Source organism: Callorhinus ursinus, unplaced genomic scaffold, assembly GCF_003265705.2.
Source record: "Callorhinus ursinus isolate GAN/ISIS: 27379988/994484 unplaced genomic scaffold, GSC_fseal_2.0 scaffold55, whole genome shotgun sequence".
Classification (NCBI taxonomy): Eukaryota; Metazoa; Chordata; class Mammalia; order Carnivora; family Otariidae; genus Callorhinus; species Callorhinus ursinus.
The window spans coordinates 2,269,074-2,293,941 of NW_027397117.1; the positions used below are offsets into that span (position 1 = coordinate 2,269,074).

At 45.9% G+C, this 24,868-nt stretch overlaps 1 protein-coding gene across 8 annotated transcripts in view; it reads left to right on the top strand.

The window, feature by feature from the left end:
- The window catches only part of STYXL1 (serine/threonine/tyrosine interacting like 1), a 59,820-nt gene that overhangs the window by 26,608 nt on the left and 8,344 nt on the right, over positions 1-24,868 (top strand). For 4 of the 8 annotated variants that reach the window (XM_073884283.1, XM_073884284.1, XM_025864461.2 and 1 more), the window contains 6 exons: positions 2,761-2,906; positions 5,860-5,937; positions 8,581-8,726; positions 16,797-16,894; positions 18,494-18,606; positions 18,905-19,524. In XM_073884283.1, coding sequence (XP_073740384.1) covers positions 2,761-2,906; positions 5,860-5,937; positions 8,581-8,726; positions 16,797-16,894; positions 18,494-18,606; positions 18,905-19,144 — 821 coding nt within the window. In that variant the 3' untranslated portion in view covers positions 19,145-19,524. Of the gene's footprint in view, positions 1-2,760; positions 2,907-5,859; positions 5,938-8,580; positions 8,727-16,796; positions 16,895-18,493; positions 18,607-18,904; positions 19,525-24,868 lie in introns of those variants that run through there. The other 4 variants (XM_073884288.1, XM_073884286.1, XM_073884285.1 and 1 more) reach the window with 3 other exon arrangements.

The following is a 24,868-nucleotide window of genomic DNA, read 5'->3' on the forward strand; positions in this document are numbered from 1 at the left end:
AATATTCTTTCTTGTATTTGAAAGAATTTGTGGACTGTTTTTGAAACCACCACACCTAGTAAGTGCTGGGTTTGGGATTCGAACCCCGGGCAGGTTGGCTCTGTCTGGTCTCCTCCCAAGGCCTGGATAGCAGAGCAGGAGAGCAAAGCAAAGTTGCTCCAGTCCCAAACCGGAGCGTTAAATCGTGGTGGGCTCTACTCTTCTCTGTGTTCTGAGGCACCCCTACATTCTCCACGCAGCCCCTGGTTTGGGGCTGACAACCCCTTCCCTTTGGCCTAGGGGCTCTGCGGCTTGTGGCTCAGCCATGAACCTGTGGGGGTTTCCATGGGCCCAGGCGCTCACAGCAGCGGTCACTGGGTGGCGCTAGGCTTCCACCTTTAATACCAGTCTTCCCAGGCGGTCCTTCACCAGGATATTGTGCCCTCTTCCCCAAGTTTATCGGGTTGGTGCCAGTCTGCAGTCCTAGGATTGTAGGCTGGACCCTAAAACCATAGCAAATGGTGGCCAATAAAGATAACCCCCTCTATGTTCTATAAATGACCTCATGGAGCCCCCATTCTCAGTAGGAAACCACAACAGCAAAACAACACAGCAAAACCCCAAACTGCATGCACGTGTACGTACATACACTCGCACATTCGCACGTTGTCCACTCAAGGCACTTTTCTCCTTTAAAATGGCATCTTTCAGGTGAATGCAGAGTCTCTGGGGTAAAAGACCATTTCGAGGTTTCTCTCCCCATCCCCTTTCTACTGTTAAGCACCCACCTCCCCACCCCCCAAGGGAATCTGGTCATGGGTGGAGCCTCCATCACCTCCTAGAAGCAGGGGTCCGACTCTGTGTGGTCCTCTCTTGCTGGCCTTGGGCCACGGGCCTCTGTCCTTGCTGTGTCTGTGGCTGAAATGTCCCCGTCTAGGGTGAGTCAGGAGGGGTTCCCTCCCCTTAGCACTGTGACCTCCTTCCCAGGTGTTCCACAGGTGCTGCTGGTCCCTGGGCTATGGCGGCTTCTCTCCTCTCCTGCCCTGCTGGGGGGGCTGTCTCAGGATTCCTAGTGGGAAGCGGGGCACAGGTGCTTTTTAGCACGCCTGCCCCTGCAAACATGGTGTTTTTACCTTCTCAGCTGGGTCTCTTCTTAGGAACCTGGAGAGTACCTTCCCTTGTCTTGGCCCATGGGGCTCTTTCTCTAAACTCCTTTTACCAGGCAAAGGGCAGCTCCCTTCTGGGAGGAGAGACCTTTCCCTTACGTTAAATCGGCCTGCCTGCCTTGCAACATATGAATTAGAGACCCTTCAAATGGGGCTCTTGATAGGTGTGGGTGGAGTTCCCTGGGCTGGGGCATTCAACACAACTGTGAGGGGAAGCTTTGGGAACGTGGGCATTTTTTCCCCCCTCCTCTCTGAACAAAGCCTGACTTTCAAGCCAGTTGCCTGGCTAAGGACCCAAAGTAATTTAACTTAAAACTCTCTGCTGAGCGGAGAGCCCGTTGGCCTGGATGGGGTCTCTCATCCTCCTGAAGCAGTGGGTGCCCCAATTCAGAGTGTGCGAAGCCTCGTATCATTGGTGAATTCCCGATTAATGGGATTAAAAATAAATTTAATGTTAATAACCCCATCATAGCTGGGTAGCCTGGGCTCCGGACTGTCGTCCTGGCTTTCCTCTGAAATCTCTAATTATTCTCCTGGAAACTGGGCTTTCTCCGGCACTGACCCCATGGCACACCAGTGAATAAGCCTCCAGGGGGTCATGTGACATTGGTGGGAGAGCGGCTGTCTGGCTTAAAGGCAGCAGCAGTGTGTCCTGGGACTCCGCTCTCCTGAACCCTCTGACCCCTGAGCCATTATTCAGTCACTTGCTCAAGAGGAAGACGGTGTTCAGACACCGGGGACTCTGGCTTCTAAGCCAGGCCTTCTATGATAGGGTTTGGCTCCTGTCTCTCGCCCGCCACAGTTTCTCTCCTGGCCTGGCTGCTGACCCCAAGGCTCTTTCTCCAGATCCAGTCCTCCAGACACGGGTCTCAGGCCCCTGTTGTCCTCAGCAGCCCCTGCTGGAACCGGCTTTCTCTGGCCAAAGGTTCAATATAGAAGTCAGAGTCAGAGTCCCAGCCTTAACCTTTCCCCTTTTAGCTGGTTCTCCAGAGTCTGCAGGGAGGTATTTGTCTTTAGGGCTCAGATCGAGGCCTCGGGGGCGGGGGAGGGGGCGGTATCTTGGCTTAGCCTTAATTGTGCAAACTTGCTGATAGATATCTAATTTTCATAGAGTCTCCTAGTGATTCTGCAGAGCAGTGAAGGCTGTTAGTATCTGACCAATACTAACACGTGTCGATGAGGATGTGGAGAAATTGGAACACTCTGCCTGGGTGTTTGAAGGGAAAGGAGTGAAACCTAGCCCGTACAGGGTTTCTTTTTCGGGTGATGGTTGCACAACTCTGTGAATATACTGAAAACCATGACTTTACCCACCTTAGGTGAATGGTTTGGTATATGATACGTGATGTATATATGCGAGAGACCTTTCCCTTCTGTTAAATCCTCTTTCCTTGCAATAATGTGGAGATCTATATCATCTAAGAATTTACAGAAAAGAAGGATCCACTTACTTGGTAACAAGTGGCTTAAATTTGAGTTGTTAACACTCCCCTCCATTTAGATTTCCTTCAGGTTCCCAGACCGTTGCTTTTCCAAATCGAGTGGCCGTCAACCGGAGCTTTAGGCAAACGATGAGCACACGGGGGCTGTTCACCTCTTTGGTCTCTGCTCTTAGAACTGGTGCCTGGAGCTGCCGTGGAGTGTGGCAGGGCGCTGGCCCACCTCACCCACCACCCCATCTGCATCCTGAAAGGAGGCTATGAACGCTTCTCGGCCACGTACCACTTCCTCCGGACACAGAAGATCATCTGGATGCCACAGGTGAGGCAGGGTACTGAGCCCAGGCAGGCTCGGATGGAAGCATGGTCTCCCCCTGGTTGACCAAGGGATTGGGAGCAGGATAGGGGAAAGAGGAGGTGGGCCACGTGGGAATGACGGAAGGGATGGAGACTGTGCTCGGGAAACGGACCTGGGGCAGCCAGGAGGTCCAGGCCACGAAGGTGAATTTCTCATCGCTGGATTCAGGCCAGAGTCAGCACAGTGGTGAAGAGGTGGGGCCCGTCCAGAGGGCAGGGGTCCCAGGGGGAGCTCTGGATGGCAGGCTGTCATCAAAGATAGGCAGAGGCGCCACAATTTGAGGCTGCCTGTCCGTTCTCAGCTGTCTAGACCCACAAGCCCAGAGGACACAAAAAGGACAAGCTAGCATCCTGCCTGTGAGGAGTTCTTGGCTAGCGGGAGAGACAAGGGCCACCCCAGGTGAGGTGAGGCCCCTCCTGGAGCCAGACCAGAAGGAGGAGGAGGAACTTGCGAGGAAGAGAGGTGGGTGGAGGGTGGCTGAGGCAGGCACGGGGTGGCCATGGGGTGGCCATGACCGACAGGCAGGGGCTGGTCCCTGGAGGGCATCATGCAGCAGGGGGCTTACTGAAGAGTCTGAATGCAGTGGGATGTAGACATGCAGGGGCTTCATTCTTTCTACTAATTACCTTTGGCTCTTTGCCCTTAGCAGCATCTTGGGCACATTCCAGAAATTCTGACTACTTTTAAGCTAATCATAAAATGATGGGGGAAATGTGTGTATCAACTGGATCTTTCAGAGATACAGAATGAAATATTTATGGGGTAAAACAATATGACATCTGGCATTTCAGAATAGTCTGGGGTGTGTTGGGAAGTGGGTGAGGATAGAGCTGAAATAAACTGACCATTAGTTGATGATGTTTGCAAATGGGTGATCAACCCAGGCGTTTATTATACTATTCTCTCTCCTTTTGCATATTTTTAAAATAATTTCTTAAAAGCGAAGAAAAGCGATCAGGCCAGTACAAGTGAGGCTAGTGTAACCTTCCAATCTTAGATCTGAATTAAGTCTCATCTATTCTAATCTCCCAGAGCTGGGCAGTCTTCAGTTTGCTGGGGTGGGAGTAGCCAGGGGTGTGGGTTGGCTGCAGGGACCTCTCCTCCTCTCTCCCTTGCTCCTGGGCCTGTGACTTCGGTGCTGGGGGTTCAAGGTGGGGCCTGTCTTGTGGGACTGGCTGCCCGTCAGTGGTGGGGCCAGGCCTTCTCACTCTGTTCCAGCCCGGTTCTGTATGTTGCTGGTGGCCTTAGCTGCTGGTTTCCTTGGGGCCCGGTTTAGGGGCCCCATCCGCTACTAAGAATCTTCCAAAGAAAACCATCTGAGACTTCCTCCCAGGAGCACCCCCAATTCCTTGTTTTACTTTGGCATTCCATGACTCCCTGACTACATCTGCACTCCTTCACACTATGATTTTCAGCTCCACTGGTGTCCCCCCAGTCTCCCCGTCCTGCCAGGCACTGCTCACTCCTAGAGGAGCACCCCTTACTGGCTTTTCCTTGTGCAAAATAAGTATTTCTCTGCAAACCTCACCCTGCTGATAACTCACTTCCTTCCCTTTGGAAAACAAGCTTTAGTAAGGTTCAGTAACCTGTAAGTAAGTTCATCAGGAGGAACAGCACGTATTTAAATGTACATTTTGGTTAGTGTTGGCATGTGTACACACCTGAGACTTGCCCTCGCCCCATCTTAGGTAGATTGGGAAGAGGGGTGCGTGGTGGCTGGTGGTGGCAGCTAGCAGGGTTCTGCCCTAGGTGTCTGTGGCCCTCCTTAGAGTGTAGGCACCTAGTATTTGTCGCTCCCTGCTTTGGGGCTTTTCTTAGTAGTTCAGGGGCACGAGTGAAAGCCCCACTCCCCTCCTGCTATGTGTTCTGAGACACTGGAAAACAGGGGTGTCCCTGCTGCTCCCCAAGGAACTCCTTCTAGGAGGGCAGGTGGCGGCGCTGAACGTGACCTTTAGACAGAGCGACTTCTCATTTCCTCTGCTTTAAACGTGGCCTCCCTTAAATGAGATTTTCCTTGGAGCAAAAGGTTCGGGGACCAAAACGTGAAGCCCACACCAGAGAGAGATGATGGTGAGCCCCGGGGTGCCTGGTGCTGTCAGATTGCACTTGAGAAAGTTCACCAGTGATCGTGGTGTGGAAAGCAGACCCGTGGGGGCTGCCAGGGGGGTCTGGGGAAGGCGGAAGGCCGCCATGGTGAGGAGAGGACAGATTCAGGAAACACTTGGGTATTGGCGCTGATTAGACACAGGGAGGGGTGGGGGGTGAGGGCGGGACATGCGGGGAGGGAGGAGCCTGGAATTAGTACCCTGGTTCCCTGTGTGGGTGACAGGTGGGGGACACGGGAGGCAGAGGCAGCGTGGGGGAGGGCAGCGGGCTCAGTTTGGACATCCTTATGGATGTGGGTGTCAAAATCATGGCATCTAGAATTAACATGCGCTTGCTCTTACCAGCCTGGTGTGTTTTTCCCTGCCACACAGCCATAGGAAAGGAAGCTGGTTTGAAAGCAGCAGGAAGAGTTGATAGATCTGTGTCGGGTGTTCAGTGAGATTTTCCGGATGAAACTAGGAGGGTGTCCTTTGGCTCCAGCAAGCTGAGCATCCTGGGTGTGGTTAGCCCGAGCTCTGGGGAAGCTTTGGATCCTATCGAGCAGGCCTGTCTGCAGGTAGAGGGGTCCTGCGTCCCTTTCGCACACTTGAGCATCGGCTCAGCTTGCTGTCTGCTCTTTGAGAAAGGCTTTTTGAGGCTGACAGCTTGGGAAGGATGTAGGCTTGCAGTGGGCTCACTGGGAGGGGTTAAGGCTAAGGCCAGAAGGCTCTGAAGCCTCTGGACAGCCAAAGTAGCCTGCAGTGCTTATTTCTGAGTCCGACTTGGAGCCAGAGGAATTTTGGAACTAGGTTTGACCTTTGAAATTACATAGGTCAGCATTTCCCGTGGAACACTCGCACAAGAAAGGGACCTCCAAACAGATCATATTGGAAACAACAGTTTATACAACGTGAGTGTGGTTTTTGTTTGTTTTCTTGAGGCTATGCTTAGCTTTTGTACTAAATATCACGAGTGATTTTCAGCCCATGCCAGTAATAAACAAGTAGCCACTGTGTTATGATAAACATCTGGGCTACAAAGTCAGCCCGAGGAACCAGTAGGAAGGTTTTTAGCAGTTCCTCGGAGGTACGCTTTGAGAATAGTCTTAGCCTGCCATGCTTTACTGGCTGTTTCCCAACTAGTTTGTAAATTATTATTTGATGACAATTTTTTCTAACCACCTGGTTGACACTCATAATCTTTCCTTGGAACAATCAGATTTTGTAAATTTTCCCCTTCAGTTTTATTGAGATATAATTGACATATAACATATATAAGTTTAAGGTGTACAGTGTGTTGACTTGATACATCTAGAGTATATTGTGAAATGATCACCAAATAGGTGATCGAACCTATCCATCACCTCACCTAATTACCATTTTTTGTGTGTGGTGGTAAGAACATTTAAGATCTACTCTCCCCACAACTTTCAAGTATATAACACAGTATTAACTAAAGTCCCCATGAACTTGTGCCTCTTTATGTCTGGAAGTTTGTATCCTTTTGATGAACATCTCCCATTTCCCCCACTCCCCAGCCCCTGGCAACCACTGTTCTACTCTCTGTTTCTATGAATTTGGCCTTTTCAGACTCCACATATAAGTGAGATCATGCAGTAGTTGTCTTTCTCTGTCTGACTTACGGGCATGTCCTGAAAATATTGTGGATCTGGTTCCAGACCACTACAATAAAGCAAATATTGTAATAAAGCAAGGCAAATGAACTTTTTGCTGTGTATAAAAGTTACATTTAGACTATACTGTAGTGTGTTAAGTGGGCAATAGCATTACGTCTAAAAAAAATAGACATACCCCCCCTTTTCTTTTAAGATTTTATTTATTTGACAGAGAGCGAGAGAGAATGAGCATGAATCAGGTGAAGGGCAGAGGGAGAAGCAGACTCCCTGCCAAGCAGGGAGCCTGATGCAGGGCTCAATCCTGGGACTCCAGGATCATAACCTGAGTGGAAGGCAGACGCCTAACCGACTGAGCCACCCAGGCGCCCCAATGGTGGACATACCTTAATTAAAAATACTTTGTTACTGAAAAATATTAACCATCATCTGAACTTTCAGTGGGTCATAATCACTGATTACAGATCCCCATAATACATATAATAATAATGAGAAGGTTGGAAATTTTGTGAGAATGACCAAAATGTGACAGAGACACGAAGGGAGCAAGTGCTGTTGAAAAATGTCACTGACTGACTTGCCCGATGCAGCGTTGCCACAAATGTTCAATCTGTAAAAATTGCAGTATCTCTGAAACAAAATAAAATGAAGCACGATAAGATGAGGTATTCCTGTATTTCACTTAGAGTAATGCCCTCAAGCTCACAAATGGCAGGATGTCCTTCTTTCTCATGACTGAATACTATCCCATTCCGTACACATGACACATTTTCTTTATCTGTTCATCTGTCGATGGACAGTTAGATTGTTTCTGTGTCTTGGCTACTGTGAATAATGCTGTAAGGAACACGGCAGATACTCCTGCAACATCGTGATTTTATTTCCTTTGGATATATACCAAGAAGTGGGATGGCTGTGTCGTATGGTAGTTTTATTTCTAAGTGTTTTTGAAAAAACTCCATACTGTTTTCCATAGTGGCTGTAGTTAGCAGATTTCTTTGCTGCCGTTTACTTCTCCGGCCTTTACTTGGTAATGTACATTGTGAATTTCTGAGACAGGGATATCCTAGGTACTGCTTCCCATATGTACTTGATTCTCTAAATCCTTTTTTTCACAGTGCGTTGCGAGGGACCACTGTTTTCTAGGACACACTTTGGGGGAATGTAGGAATCATCTTCCTCTTTGTGTCTTTTGTTTTTCAAAGAAACCCCAATTTTTCATATCTTAACTTTGGACCTGGAATTCCAGTGAGCTCCCATTTAAGTGGTGTCCTGACCTCCCTACCTGTCTACATCAGAACTCATCAGAATTTACTTCCTAATGACACATAGGCTCTATGTGAGTAGTTTTAGTGGTTTTTTTCTTTTAAGAAGGTGTTAAAATTCTGGTGGCCTCCAAAAATATAATACAATTATAATTGTATCATTAATAAGATAATTATAATATATAATTATATAATAAAAGGGCTGTCCCATCAATGATAATATAATATAATATAATATGTAATAATATAAGGCTTCCCACCCTCCCCCTCCCCCTACTGGACACGCTCTGGATTTATGCAGTTCTGCATCAAGGGGTTTCAGATGCCAATCTTTGTGCACCCAGCAAAGTGCACACAGGTGCCATGGGGGGTAAGTGGGATGTCCACGTTCAGATGCAGCATACTGTCCCATGGCTCAGTGGCTCCGTCCTGTTACTATCAGCCTTCTGACTCCTCATGCAAGTCAGTCTCATTCATTATTCTGGAGTATCTTTCTAATGCTGAGCCACATTTCAAGAACCGGAAAACAAAAACAAACAAAAAAATCCAACAACAAAAACCAAAAACAGTTTCTTCCCTGGGGAAAGAATATCTTCTTCTATGACATATAGCATATGTATTCTATACAGCACCCTTTCTCCTTCCTTTCCCTCAGGAACTGGATGCCTTTCAGCCCTACCCTGTTGAAATCATCCCAGGCAAGATCTACCTGGGCAATTTCAGGCAAGCCTGCGACCCGAAAATTCAGAAGGATTTGAAAATCAAAGCACATGTCAATGTCTCCATGGAGACAGGGCCATTGTGAGTAGAAATACTATTGATTTTTTTTTAAATTAAGCATTTATATAAGATTCCTAGTGCCATGCATTTATAGAGCTGAAAGGGCCTTAGAAATCAACACACACTGGAATAGGCTCTGTACTTACCTTCAGCTGTTCCTGGTTTGTAGTCTATTTCCTGGCTTGGCCGTGGCATCCTCTGCCACTGAGACCCAATACTTGCCCTTCAGATCTTACCACTAGGAATGCTTTCCTAGTATTTAACATTATGGTATGGAGTATTCCATTTTACCCTGCTTCTCAGGCCCTCTGAGAAGTGACCCCTCTCTTAGCCCATTGGGGCTGCTCTAGCAGAATACCATAGACCAGTGGTTCATAAACAGAATACATTTCTTTCTCATGGGTGTGCAGGCTGGGAAAATCCAAGCTCAAGTCACTAGCAGACTCAGTGTCCAGTGAGAGCCTGCTTTCTGGCTCATAGACAGCCCTATTTTTACTGCGTCCTCTCATGGCAGAAGATCACCTTCTGGCCCCTCTTTTACAAGGGCATTAATCCCATCTCTTAGGACTCCACCCCATGACCCAGTTTACAATTCCACTTTAAATGACCCCCAAATCCCAGACAAAACCTTAAAACAGGGGTTTCCAGACAATGGCCAATAGGCAGCATAGGACATTGATTCCTGAGAGGAGGGAGAAAAAAAAAAGCAAGATGAGCCCCTCAGTTGACCCAGCTTATTAGTAGGAGACTGTTTGCAGGTCATAGTACAGGAAGCAGGCCAAGACAGATCCTGTCATTCCTTCTGAGTTGAGCGTATAGAGTTGAGAAGTCAGAGAGGTCAAGTTGGCTGGAATTTGCAGGAGAGAGTAGCATGGAGAATAGAGAATGGAGAGCTGAATATAAAGAAAAAGCTCTTAACATCTGCAGAGTCCCCCCCCCCCCACCTGAGTCTTCAGCTGAGTACTGATAAGCACGTACATGTGAGGAAACGAGTCAAGGCTGGGAGAAAAACCAGTAGAAATGAGCACACAGTACAACCCCAGAGATCATGTAGGGCCAAGAGTAGTTTGCATTTCCAATCAGAGTAGACAAAACTCACAACATACTGGGCCTCAAAGAGGGCACTGAGAAAAGTGTTGCTTCAGTTGTGAGGAAAAACTAGCTCTAGGCTAGGGATGAGGGTGTCTGAAGTGAAACATACATTGGATGGATTTAAAGGCAGATTAAACACTGCAGAAGAAAAGATTGGTGAATTAAACACTGCAGAAGAAAAGATTGGTGAATTTGAAGACACATTGGTAGAAAGTGTCCAACATGGAACCCAGGGAAGGAAAAGATTAAAGAAAGACCAGAACAGAAACATGTATAAGTTGGAATCTCCAAAGAAGAGGAAAGTGGAAAGACAGAAAACATATTTAAAGAAGTAACAGCCAAAATTTTTTTTCTAAATTTGATAAGAACCATAAAGTTTATCACCAGAAATAATTATGTAGATAAATATAAAACACTTTCGCTGTCACTTTTATCTCTTCAAAACATAATTTATCACATGGGCTGCCTGGGTGGCTCTGTCAGTTAAAGCATCTGACTCCTGATTTTGACTCAGGTCGTGATCTCAGGTTCATGAGATTGAGCCCTGTGTTGGGCTTGTGCTGAGCCTGGAGCCTGCTTAAGATTCTCTCTCTCCCTCTCCCTCTGCCCCCCACCCTCTAAAACAACAAAAACAAACAAGACAAAAAAATGAAAAAAAAATAATTGATCACAGAAAAAATAGTAACAATGTATTTTGAGATTATAACATATGTAGAAGTAACATGTATGCCCATAGTTTACTAAGGCGGGAAGAGGCAGAATGGAAGTATACACTTGGAAGATTCTTACTCTATTTACATGAAGTGTTATAATGTAATAAAAAGTTAAAGATGTGTTCTAGAAACTCTAAAGCAATTACCAAAAGCTAGAACAAAACAAAAAATAACAGTTATCAGTAATAAGACAAAGAAAAAAATGGAATCATAAAAAATCCAAAAGAAGGCAGGAAAAGAGGAACAGAGATGAGGCCAATAGAAAACAAATAGCAAGGTGATCATGTCAATAATCATACTAAGTGCAAATGGTCTAAATACCCCCAATTTAAAGGCAGAGGTGTAGTAGGCTATTTACAAGAAACATACTTTATTTTTTTTTAGGTTTATTTATTGAAGTAATCTCTGCACCCGGAGTGACGTGGGGCTTGACCCCATGACCTTCAGATCATGAGTTGTATGCTTCTCTGACTGAGCCAGCCAGGTGCCCCAGAAACATACTTTTTAAATACAAAATGAAGATAGGTTAGAATGGATGGAAAAAGATACTTCAGGCTATGACTAATTAAAAAAAGAAACACACCAACTTTTGGAATGACTCCATTATTAGATGAATTGAACTTCATAGCAAAGAATACTACTGGATATAAAGAGGGTCATTTCATTATGGGAAGATGATCAATTGATCTAGACTCTAGATTCTAGAGAAATCCACAGTTATAATCAGATTTCAACATCTCTCTCTCAACAGACAGAAAATAGGCTATAATTTCAAAGAGTAGAAGAGCAAAATTGCCTAATTGACAATTATAGAACACTCTGGCCAATAATAGTAGCGTTCTTCTGGTCTTTGAATGTATTCTACAGTATACATTCTTTTTAAGAGAACATGGAACATTTTTGACAAGATAGACTATTCTGGGCACTAAAACAAGTATCAAAAATAATTTATAAAGAATTATGTTCTCTGACTACAGTGGAATTAAGTTAGAAGCCAGTAAACCAAACAAGATATCTGGGAAGAATTCCAGATGCTTGGAAACTAAGTAAAACACTTCTAAGTAGCCTGTGGGTTGCAAAGAAACCAAAAAGGAAGTTAGAAAGTATTTTGAACTGAATGAAAATAAAAACCCCACATATCAAAATTTGTGGATGCAGCTAAAGCAGTGCATAGAGGGAAATTTATAGCCTAAATGCCTATATTAGAGTCTCAGATCAAATCAAGACCTAAACTTTCACCTTAAAAAAATTAGAAATCATAAGAAGGAGGAAGGAAGGAAATTATAATGATAAGAGCAGAAATAAGTGAAATAGAAAACAAAACAATCTGAGAAACACAATGAAAACAAAAGTTGGCTCTCTGAAAAGAGCAATACTGGGGCGCCTGGGTGGCTCGGTCATTAAGCATCTGCCTTTGGCTCAGGTCATGATCCCAGGGTCCTGGGATAGAGGCCCACATCGGGCTCTCTGCTTGCCGGGAAGACTGCTTCTCCCTCTCCCACTCCCCCTGCTTGTGTCCCCCCCCCCAAATAAATAAAATCTTAAAGTACTATTGCTAACCTATGCCAAACTGATCAAAAAAGAAGAGAAGACAAAAATTATCCATGTTAGGTGTAAAAGAAGGTATATTTTCATTACAGATCCTACAGATATTAAAAGACATTCTCTGGGCACTTACCCCACAGAAGTGAAAACTTAAATTCACATAAAACCTGTACATGAATGTCTGCAGTGGCTATTCAGCTGGTGAATGGTTAGACAAACTGTGGTATACACATACCATGGAATACTACTCAGCAATAAAAAGAATGAACTATTGACATATGCAACAACTTGGGTAAATCTCTAGGGAATTAACACAGCCAATAATAAATAAGAAGAAGAAGGCAGCAGTCCCAAAAGTTTAGATATTATGTGGTTCCACTTAAATAGCATTTTTTATATCACAAAATTTTATAAATGACAGATTAGTGGTTACCAAAAGTTGGGGAAGTTAGAGGGTAGGGGGTATGGTTACAAAAGGGCAACATGAGGCATTTTTGGTGTTAGAACTGTTCAGTATTTTGACTGGTGGTGGACATGAATCCACCCAGGTGATAAATTTTTATAGAACTTCTTACACACACACACACACACACACACACACACATGCACGCACGCATGCATGCACGCATTCCCAAAATACAAGCAAAACTGGGGAAATCAGAATACAATTGATAGGTTGTATCAGCATCAATATACTGATTGTGCTATTACAGTTTTGCAGAATGTTACCATTGGGGAAACGAGGCAAAGTGTACAGTGGATCTCTCTGTATTTCTTACAACCGCATGTGAATCTACAGTGATCTCAGTAAAATTTTTAATTAAAAATTTAAAAATAATTAGGAAATATTAGGAGTTATTTTATGCCAATGCATTTGAAATTTAAATTAAATGAACCAATTCCTTGAAAGACTCAAGCTATCAGTGCTCACTTAACAAGAAATGGGTCATCTGAATAGCCCCATATCTATTAAAGAAATTGAATTCATAGTTAAAAAACCTTTTCACAAAGAGGACTCTAGGCCCGTATGGCTTCACTGGTGAGTTCTGCTGAACATTTAAGGAAGAAATAATACCTGATCTGCACAGTCTTCCAGAAAATAAAAGAGGGGACACTTTCCTATTCATTTATGAGACCATCATTACTCTGATACCCAAAACTGACAAAGACTTTATAATAAAACGACAAACCTCATGAACATAGGTATAAAAATTCTTGATAAAATTTTAGCAAATTTGACCCAAAAATATATAAAAGGGATTTGATCCAGAAATATATAAAAGGATCCAAAATTTTTGCAAATTTGACCCAAAAATATATAAAGAGAAATGCATGACCGAATGTATTTCTTCCAGGAAGGTCAGTTTGGTTCAACATTAGAAAAATCAATGTAATTTACCATATTAACAGACTAGAAAAGAAGAAAACTTAAATTATCTTCAGAAGAGAGACAGAAAAATGGCACCCTGCAACTGCTGAATCTGTATTTTTTAAAACGTTTACAGGGAGGGGGACGCCTAGGTGACTCAGTAGGTTGAGCATCCGACTCTTGATTTCGGTTCAGGTCATGATCTCGGGGGAGGGGGTGGTGGTGGTGGTGATGGGATCAAACCCTGGATCGGGCTCCCTCAGTGGGGAGTCTGCTTCTCTCCCTCTCTCTCTGCCCCTCCCGCCACTTCCATGTTCTCTCTCAGATAAATAAAATCTTTAAAAAAAAGTTTACATGGAGGGAGCATTTATAAAACTCGATCCCAGGACCCTGGGATCATGACTTGAGCCAAAGGCAGACGCTTAATGACTGAGCCACCCAGGTGCCCCATACGTTCATGATTTAAAGAAAAACTCCAAGCAACTGGAAATCGAGGGGAATTTTGATCTAATGAAAAAAAAAATCTATGCAAATCTCTACAGCAAACATCACATTTAATGATAAAATATTGGAAATTGTTCCTCTGAGTCTGGGAACAAGGCAAAGGCGCAGCTATCACTAGTATTTAACACTGTACTAGAGGCCCTAGTTAGTGAATATGACAAGAAAAAGAAGATAGGAATTGAAAGGGAAAAATACTTTATGCAGGCAATATAGTTATATAAGCAGAAAAGCTGAAACAAGCTCCAGAGAGATTATTAGACTTAAGTTTGCTGGGTTCAAGAAATACACAGACGTCAATTGTTTTTCTGCACACAAACGAGAAACAAACTGAAGATTTAAAAACATACAATAGCATAAAAATATTAAATACCTAGGATTATACCTAATTAAGGATGTGTAAGCTCTCACCAGAAAATTACACAGCATGGCTGGGAATTATTAAGACTACCTGAGTAAACAGAAGGTGTTACTTTATTTTTAATTAAAAACATTTTTTTTAATTAAAAACATTTTTAAGTAACCTCTGTACCCAGTGTGGGGCTTGAACTCACAACCCCAAGATCAAGAGTCACATGCTCTACTGTGACTGGAGCCAGCCAGGCGCTCCACAGAAGATGTTATTTTAAATTACCTGAATAAACAGAGGATGTACTGTGGTTATGGATTAGAAGCATCCATTTTGTAAAGATCTTGGTTCTTGTCCAATTGATCTATAGATTCAGTGTAATGCCCATAAAATTCCAGTAGGTTTTAGAGTAATGCTAAAATTTATATGGAAATGCAAAGGCCAAAAATAGCTGAATATCAAAGAACAACAAATAGGATACTTGCTTGACCAGGTACCAAGTCTTAAAAAACAAGAAAGGCATTGTGATATTGGTACAGGATAGAAGAATACACCAATGGAGCAGAATAGAGTCCAAGCAGACCCATGCCTATACAGACGCTTGAATTTTGACAAAGATTTTCTCCTATGTTTTCTGCTAAAAGTTTTATGGTTTTAACTTTAAGAATTTGTGATCCATTTTGAAATAATCCTTGCATATGGTGCCAGATGTAGAAGGTTTTCCATATGGAAGCCATTATTTGTTGGGGGGGAAAAAAAGATCCTTTCCCTTTGACTGATTAGATACCTTTGCTGGAAATCAGTTGACCATATGTGTGTGGTATTATAACTGGATTTTTAATTCTTTTTTATTGGCTTGTGTTTTTCTTTATATCCATCTGTATTTTTGACTACTATAGCTTTATAAGAAATCGTGAAGTCAGGTAGAGCCAGTCCTCCCCTTTTGTTCTTTTTCAAACTTGTCTCCTTTGCATTTCCAATAAATTTTGGAATCACCTTGTAGGTCTCTACAGAAAACCTGCTGGAATTTTGACTGGGATAGAACTGAATCCATAGGCCAGTTTGGGGAGAACTGACATCTTACCAATGTTGAGTCTCCTGATCATGAACAGGGGTCTATCCCTCCATTTACTTTGCTCTTTCATTTCTCTAAAAAATGCTTTATAGTTTCCAGTGTACAGGTCTTGCACATCTTGTGTCAGATTTCTTCCCAAGTATTTGGTATTTTTGAGGTGGTTATAAATGGTATTTTTAAAATTTCACTTTCTGATTGTTTGTTGCTAGTGTATAGAAATGCAGTTGATTTTTATATAGTAACCTTCTCTCCTTCCACCTTCTCCATCTAGATGCCTCCTACATTGTGAAGCTTTTCCCAGCTCCCTCAACTTCTCCCTGCCCTTCCTCTCCAGTATCACATGCAGGTCTTTATCCCCAAATCTAGCCAGTTGGATTGGGGTTATTTGTTTCTGTGTCTGCCTCCCCCATCAGACTGGGAGCTCCTTGAAGCTGGGAGAGGCTGGCCCTCTTTGGTTCAGCTTCTGTCCACTAGGGTCCAGCCCAAGGTCTGGCACACAATAGGCATTGAGGAAAGAATGAATAGATGGATGGATGGATAGATGGGGGAGGGGGAGAGAGAGAGAGAGACAGAGAGAGAGACAGAGAGAGAGAGAAATGGGGAAGAAAGGATGGATGGACAGATGGAGGGATGGGCATTGTGCTTGATCTGCTGAAACTAAACCAGCCTCCCTTTATTTCTGAATCTACTGCAGCTTCCTGCATGCTACAGTGGTCTACATGCTGCCCAATGTCATCAGTAGACCACAGTCTTCATAATTAACATTGCCCAAGTACTTAATGCATGCCAAATGTTTTGCAGGCTCCTTGCAGGCATCTTCTACCTCCTGGCCGTCCCCTCTCTGCCTTGTTCGGGATGTTCTAGCCACTCTTACCTCTCTGTTGTTTCTCAAGTCCATTAAACATACTGCCTCTCAGCACCTTTGCACTTGTGTTCTCCCCTACCCAGAACCCTCTTTCCTCAGATGGCTGCCTGGCTTGTTCCGTTACCTCCTTGAAGCCTCTGCTCAAAGCCTTCGCTGACCACTGTGTCTCAGACAGCCACCCGCCCTGCTCCACTCTCCATCTCTCTTACCTGGCTTTCTCCATTTAATGTAGCAGGCTCATTCTCCAAGCTCATTACATATTCCTGCCCATCCTCATCTGACTTTCCGCACCATACTCTAGGAAAGTACCATGAGTGGTTAATGATAATGATGTCACATTTATTGAGCATTTACTATGTGCCAAGCAGATTGCCAAATGCTTTCCATAGATGAACTGATTTAATCTGCACAACACCCCCATGAAGCGGGTGCTTGTTTTCTGAGACAGGCTCAGTTATTTGCCACCTCTCCCTGAAGCCCACTCAGCATTGCTGCAATGTGGTCCCACTTCTGTGCACAAGGCTCATTCCAGGGGGGCTGTGTGCCAGTCTGCCTGATTTCCTGGGCTTTCCTTCTGTTTAGTTTTGTAGATGACAGTGACAAACTTCTGCACATCAAGATTGAAGATTCCCTGGAAGCCAACATTTTCCCCTTTTTACGGCACCTCTGTCACTTCCTCGGTAAGGAGCAATCTCTGATTAGGCAGCGGTTGGCCTGTGCCCAGGGGCCAGAGAGGCTGTGGCACCTTGTCTACACGGCTGTTCCTGATCAGGACAGCCAGCACTGAGGAGAGGAAGGGCAGGGCCCAGCACAAGCCCAGCCAGGGGTGGCCAAGCCCCAGGACAAGCTCAGCCCTCAGGAGCCCTTGGCCATGTGGACAGCCACACATTTACCTCTGGGGACATGGGGCCAAATAAGAGCACCAGATTGTCGATTGAGTACCCCATGTTGTGGCCCTGGCTGAACCACTAGGACCTCTGGGGGCTGACCAAGCCCCAGTCCTGGCCTCGCTGAGCCTCTTGGGCAATGGGCGGGTTGACCCACCATGGGTGCAGGCGTTCAGGGACGCCTGCTCTGGGCTGGGCTCTGGGGACCCGCAGGCGAATCGTGCTCCATCTCTTCCCTACTGTCTGGTCTGCAGGGTGGGGTGGAAGGAAAACTCTGGAACCCTCCCAGCCCTGACTTCCATGATCCCTGGTTGTGTGCACAGCACCCTTTCGGCTCTCCCACCACACATGGCAGTGACTGCTCATTGAAGGTGGAATTTTCAGTCATTCTGGGGCCAGGATTGCCCAAGGAGAGCAAGATGGGCTGGAGAGAGTGAGGTTGAGTTGGGTCCACACCAATGCAGCCCCAGCTTGAGGGGCTGCACAGGAGGCTGGAAGATGACATGTTGGCCCAAACATCCCTTATTTGCCCAAGAGGTTGCAACTATCACTTGACTAGTATCTGAGATTGTGACTTGCCACGTGTCCGGCCACGGGATGGCAGAGCCCTGTGGCACAGAGGGCCCCTATCCAGCCCTACCTTGCTGGGTAGCTCTGGGCCAGTCCTTAACTGCTCTGTACCTCTGTTTCCTTGTCCATATGATGAGGCACTTGGCCTTCATCATCTCGGAGTCCTCCTCCAGTGCTGATAGTCTGTGATTTCACGTTTGATATGTTTATCTCCAGTTTTTTTTTTTTTTAAGATCTTATTTATTTTTGAGAGCAAGAGTGAGAGAGTGCACAAGTTGGGGTCAGGGGAAGGACAGAGGGAGAAGCAGGCTCTGAGCCCAATATGGGTCTCGATCCCAGGACCCTGGGACCATGACCCAAGCCGAAGGCAGACACCCAACCGACTGAGCCACCCAGGTGCCCTGATATGTTTATCTCCAGTTCTTAGGGGTGACCGGGCTAGCTTAGGAAGCCAGCTTAGATTTCCTCCCATCTCTGTCGGCATCCAAGTGGCTGGGAGTCGGGTGGGGGGAGCATCTTCTCGTCCCACCTGGGGAGGCCAACTGGTAGTAGAGCTTCGTGGGCTGGCAGCCTGGGGAGCCAAAAAAAGGCCTTTGCAGGGTAATGCTGAACACCCAATGTGATTCTCTTGGACTGCCAGTGAGGTCTGAGGGTCCCTGTTTGCCAGGTGACAAAACGGTGTCCTAGAGAGGTCACGGGACTAGCCCAGGACATGGTGGGCTGGGTCCGAACTCACTCCTGGCCCATGGGCCCACTGAAGCCAGCAACTCACATCCCATGTGCCCCACTGCCCCCTCCCCACACCTTTCCTTCCTCTTGCAGAAATTCACCTCCGGCTTGGCTCGGTCATCCTGGTCTTTTCCACCCTGGGCATCAGTCGCAGCTGTGCGGCCGCCTTGGCCTTCCTCATGCACTGGAAGGAGCAGACCTTGAAGGTATGCATTGCCCGGTCAAGGCTCAGACTGCAGCTACCTCCAGCAGGCAGGGTCAGAGCTGGACCTGGGAGGAAGGGGGCCCTAACTGGGGGGTGGGAGGAGAAGGATCTGGAAAGGGAACTCCCAAGTCCAGTGCTTCACCCAGCATACCACACCCAAGGGCAAGGTCCCAAAGATCTGGGTCAGAGGCTGAGGCTGTTGCATGGCCTATGGGACAGGCCCAGGGACTCAGGCTGGGCAAGGCCACGGCCAGCAGCACCATCCGCGTGTCCCCCTCTGCTATCAATCTCTCTACCAGCGTTCATTCAGGCTTCTCAATGGAGGCGCATTTTGGTTATTGCTTGGAGCCAGAGAACTACGACCCTGTCAGGGCTCCAAGGGCACCTACTCCAACAGTCTTGACCGGGACCGGAGAAGGGGGTGGAGACCTGTCACCGCAAACCCCGTTCGACCAGCGCTTGTGAGGCCGAGGGCAGTGCCTTCCCACAGCACGAGGAGATGGCGGCCTGCCCCGAGGGGAGGCACAGCTTTTGCATGACTTCAGAGGGCTTCGGTGGGACCCGAAAAGCTCCCAAGTATGCCCAGGGCTGTGCTTGAAGGAAGGGGGGAGGGTCAGAGAATGACCATGGTCAGAGCCCATTGCCAGCGGTTTAGGATGTTGGCTCCACATGCTCTTTGGGGGTGAAATTGCCAGCTAGAAAGAGTCTCGGGTAGCCAGCAGTTCCACCTGTAGGAGTGGAAGCCAGGGCTCAGATGTTTTTTTTGTTTTTGTTTTTTTTTTAAATAAAAATAAAGCGGACTTTATTTAGAAGATAAAGGTGGTGGTATCAGTTTTGGTTAATAAAGTTGGGCTCAAGTGTTTTAACAGGTCTTTAATGCCATCACAGACTGGCATGCCAAGGGCATTCTGAATGCCAATTACAGACTGAAGTTTCAAAACCAAGATGCTATCAAAAGCTGATGGAGTTGAGATTTCTCTTAAAAGTCGGACTAACACACTTCTTAAATATCAGAGTGACTGGATTACTTGGTTCTGAAAGTGAAAATACTACACTGAGCAATCCCCCTCCCTTTCTCCACAAGTCCCTAAGGCAATATTACAGTTGCCTCTGACAATCAAAATTTCAACATTTCAACGGAGGGGAGCTGAGGGGAACCGGGAAAATGAAAAGCGAAATCACGAAGTGTAATTGTAATTGATACAGGCAGCTGCCACTTGTGGTAGACCAAAGCCTAGTCCGATGCCCCTTTTCCTCGCATCTGCATGACCTCTTCCCAAGCGGACGGTAACTACGTTCTTGAAGGAATGTGCCAAGACTAGGGTGGGGAAGGCCCAGACAGTGAGTGGACAGAATGCATTTTGCATCCAGTTGCCTTGGGTGGTACAATTAAAGACAAATACCCAGACTCTGGAAAGCCCACTAGCCAAAGGTAACTGGGAGAGAGAATTAAATGCATAACCAGTGTAGAACGCCTGCAAGGCACCAAGACCACAGTCCGACCAGCCCACTTTCCGCCTCCATCACTGAATGGATCTGGGAGAAAGCATTACAGGGCTCAGATGTTTGTGGGGCCGTGTTCGGAGCAGCATTACTCACCATAGCCAACAGGTGGGAGTAACCCATCTGTCCATCGACAGATGAAAGGATAGTAAACGAATGGTCTGTCCACACAATGGACTGTTACTCAGCCTTGCCAAGGAAGGACATTTTGACACCTGCTGCCACATGGATGAACCCAGAGGACATTATGCTGCGGGAATGGGGAGTTGTTTCATGGAGTTCAAAGTTCTGGAGATGGATGGTGTTGACGGTCATACAACATGGTGAATGTACTTCTTGCCATTGAACCGCACCTCCAAACATGGTGAAAATGGGAAGTTCTCTGTTACGTTTGTTTTACCACAATTGAAAAAGAAAAGTGTCTGGAGGCAGAATCACGGGGCCTGGAGCGAGAGGCCCAGAACCCTGTTCTCTCACCCTGTGCAAGGTGAATTGTCAGGGATCCTTGCCCGCTTGAGTATTTTGGGGTGTGCTGGGGGAAAGGGGGTGAAGTTTCTCATAAATCTGGGGAGGGAGGCCTCTGCTGTTGCTCCTATAGAGATGTCTCTCCAGCCGCCTTCCCAGGAATGGGTTCAGGCCTGCAAGGAACCTTCTTCGCTGCCTTGTTGAGCTGGAACATAGAGAAAGAGAAGACGGGGAGCTGGGGGAAGGCAGGCCGAGCCCTCTGCCTGCAGGGGGCGTTACGGGACTCGAGGTCCCCTGGAGCTTGCATGGGGCCATTTGGAGACCTGGCCTGTGGTGGTCCTGGCTTCCTGATCGCTCACAGTGAGGTTTGGGCACAAAAAGGTTGATAGCCTTGTGACTCTGATGTTTCGTGATGCTTCCCAGCCCTGACCAGCAAGTCACAGTCGTCTCTTTGTTCATATCACAGGCAGATGACAAGCTGCTTCCCCAGCTGGCTGGGGGGAGAACATAGAGAGGACTCCCACCTGGCTCCTCTGAGTTCTCCAGCAGTGAGGGCCAGGCCCCCTCAGCGACGGGGCACGTGTAGGCCCACACCCTGACCTTTACTGGCCCCTGCATGACTCCAGCAGGGAGGGTGAGGCCTGTCTGGGTGTAGCTGTCCCTGTCAGTGGTCAGTGGGTGGACAGGTGCTTGGGCCCCTGAGGGCCAGATTGCCCTTGCTCTCGGCAGAAGCCCTGGGGCTCCCATCCTGGGGCAGCAATCTCTGTCTCATGTATAGGGAAGTCCCGTTGCTGGGCATTGTGTCCTGAGATGCCATCTAGATAAGTCTCGGCAAAAGCAGCTGTGGGCAGGAAGGACTGCCACCGGGACCTTGCTGGGTCCTTTCCAGACTGAGTCAGTCCTGTGTGGTCGTTAGGTTTTCTTGCTACCAAGCAATGCCCTGGATTGCTGATAAGAGGTTGACCTGGGCTCAGCTCTGCTGCTGCCTGGGGTCCAGAGAGACATTCCCTCATCCCATTGTCTTTGTGGTCCTGGGGTCCTCCTCCGCGCATTGGGGCAGCTGTGCCCCTGGCTGTTGTCAATGGTGATGGTCAGAGCCCATGGGACTGGCAAAAGGGTGTGGGCCACTCTTGGGCAATAGACTGCTTCCTGGGGCTTATGGTCCCAACTCAGTCCCTTGGGGGTACCAAGACCAGGAATGGGAAGTTGAGGAGTGAACTGGGAAGAATCTGGTATCCAGGGCCACCCTGTCTGCCCTTGGCTTTCAAAGCTTTGGCACAAGGTCGTATGGGCTCCCAGAGCCAGCGAGCCCTTAAGAAACCTATTTCAGTTCCTTTAAACTACTGGGAGTAACTTTGTCCCTGCTTGTGTTCCCTCTCTCACTGTGTCTCTCTCTGTCAAGTAAACAAATGACATCTTTAAAAAAAAAAAAAAAATCTTCCGAGGAAAAAAAAGAACAAAATCGCAAACCAACTCCTGAGGTATTATAATAGCTAACATTGGCAGAATGCTTCCCACATGCCTTTGTGAATACTTTATGTGTGATGAAAACACAGTGACCCTGCAGCATGTTATTAACCCCGTTGTGCAGGAGGCTTATAGAGGCTGAGTAATTTGCCCAAGGCCCCATATCTGTAAGTGGCAGAGTTGGAATCCAAAGCCACATGACCCAATTTTGGAATCTGGGCTTTCCACAGGGCCCTAAGGCAGCAGGGAAAGCACAGGCCTTGAGTCTGAAGAATGGGGCTGTGGGCTAGCTGCTTCCCCTTACCAAGAGTTACCTGGCCATGACCCTTTCCCCTTCTAACCCACTGGTGTTTGCTGTGAGTCCCAGCAGATGCTTTGTGGGCCAGAAAGGGGTTGTGAGCAGAGAGCATGGGGGGCTATGGTTATGGTTTGTCCTCAAGGGCCCAATCTGACCTGACCAGGACTTAGTAAACCTTATAACTACATAGCTCCCCCCAGGGTACCATGGATTTTTTTTTTTCATAATGGTAAAATGCACATAACACAAAATTTACCATCTCTGTCATTTTTAATTACACACAATTCAGCAGTGTTAAATACAATCACATTGTTGTGCAACCCATCTCCAGAATTCTTTTCATCTTGCAAAACTGAAACTCTATATCCATTAAATAACATCTCCCCATTCCCCTCTTTTCCCAGCCCCTGGCAACTACCATGCTACCTCCTGTATCTATAAATTTGACTATTCTAGGTACCTCACATAAATGAAATCATACAGTATTTGTCCTTTTGTGACTGGCTTATTTCACTTAGCATAATATCCTTAAGGTTCATTCATGTTATAGCATGTGTTCAAATTTCCCTGCTTTTTTTTTTTAAGATTTTTTTTTTTTTAATTTGACAGAGACACAGCGAGAGAGGGAACACAGCAGAAGGAGTGGGGGAAGGAGAAGCAGGCTTCCTGCTGAGCAGGGAGCCTGATGCAGGGCTCGATCCCAGGACACTGGGATCATGACCTGAGCCGAAGGCAGATGCTTAATGACTGAGCCACCCAGACACCCCAAATTTCCTTACTTTTTAAGGTTGAATCATATTCTGTTGTATGTAGTATTTAGCAGTGAGTCCATCTTGGCCTGGTGCTTTCTCTTTTGGAAGATAATTTTTTTTTAATTTATTGATTCAATTTCTTTATTTTATTTATTTATTTGACAGAGAGAGAGAGAGAGAGAGAGAGAGAGAGAGAGAGAGAGCAGGAACACAAGCAGGGGGAGTGGGAGAGGGAGAAGCAGGCTTCCCATCGAGCAGGGAGCCCAATGCGGGATTTGATCTCAGGACCCTGAGATCATGACCCGAGGTGAAAGCGGGCGCTTAATGACTGAGCTACCCAGGTGCCCCTGATTCAATTTCTTTAATAGATATAGGCCTATTCAGATTGTGTGATTTTGTGTCAGTTTTGGCAGATTGTGTCTTGCAAGAAATTGGTCTATTTCATCTAGATTCTATGTGGACATAGAGTTGTTCATAGTATTCCTTTATTATCCTTTTAATGTCCATGGGCTCTGTACTGATGTCTCATTTTTCATTTCTGATATTAATAATTTGTATCTTCTTTCCTTTTCTTAGTAGCCTGGCTAGAGGCATATCAATTTTGCAGATTTTTTTTTTCCAAAGAACCAACTTTTGGTTTCATTGATTTTTTTCTGTTGATTTTCTGTTTTCAATGTCATTGATATCTGCTTTAATTTTTAAGGATTTTATTTATTTTTGAGAGAGAGTGGGGGGAGGAGCAGAGGGAGAGGGAGAGAGAGAATCTCAAGCAGTCTCCCCACTGAGCACAGAGCCCAATATGAGGCTCAATCCCACAACCCTGAGATCATGACCTGAGCCAAAACCAAGAGTTGGAAGTTCAACTGACTGAGCCACCCAGGCACCCCTGTTTTAATTTTTATTATTTCTTTTTTTTGACTTATCTTGGGCTTAATTTACTCTTTTATTTTTCATTTCCCAAGAGGGAAGCTGAGATGATTGATTTAGATGAACATTCATCTTGGTGAATATTCTATTTGAGTGTGAGAAGAATGTGTGTTCTGTTATTGGATGGGATATTTCTATAGATGTCAGTTATATTGAGTTAATTAATGATGCTGTTGGGTTCAGCTATGGTCATCCTGATTTTCTGCCTGTTCTATCTGTCCATTACTGATAGAGAGGTGACAAAGTCTCTGTGACAGTGGATTCATCGATTTCTCCTTGCAATTCCATCAGTTTTTGCCTGACATATATTGATGCTCTGTTAGATACATACCAGTGTGTGTGTATACACACATTTTATTTATCCCTTCATCTGTTGATGGGCACTTGGGTTCCACCTTTTGTCTATTTTGTGAATAATGCTGCTGTGAACATGGGTGTATGAATATCTCTTTGAGATCCTACTTTCAATTACTTTTTTTCTGCTTTACTTTTTATTAAGATATAATTGACATGTAATATTATATTAGTTATAGGTATACAACAATTATTCAATGATCACTATAAAATGATTAACATCCATCACCACATATAGTTAAAAAATTTTCTTCTTGTGACGAGAACTTTTAAGATCTACTCTCTTAGCAACTTTAAAATAAACAATACAGTAGTGCCTGGGTGACTCAGTTGGTTAAGCATCTGCCATTGGCTCAGGTCATGATCCTGGGATCGAGCCTTGCATTGGGCTCCCTGCTCAGTGGGGACGCTGTTTCTCCTTCTGGCCCTCCCGTTGCTTGTGCTTGTGCTCTCTCTCTCTGTGTGTCAAATAAATAAAAATAAAAGCCTTTAAAAAA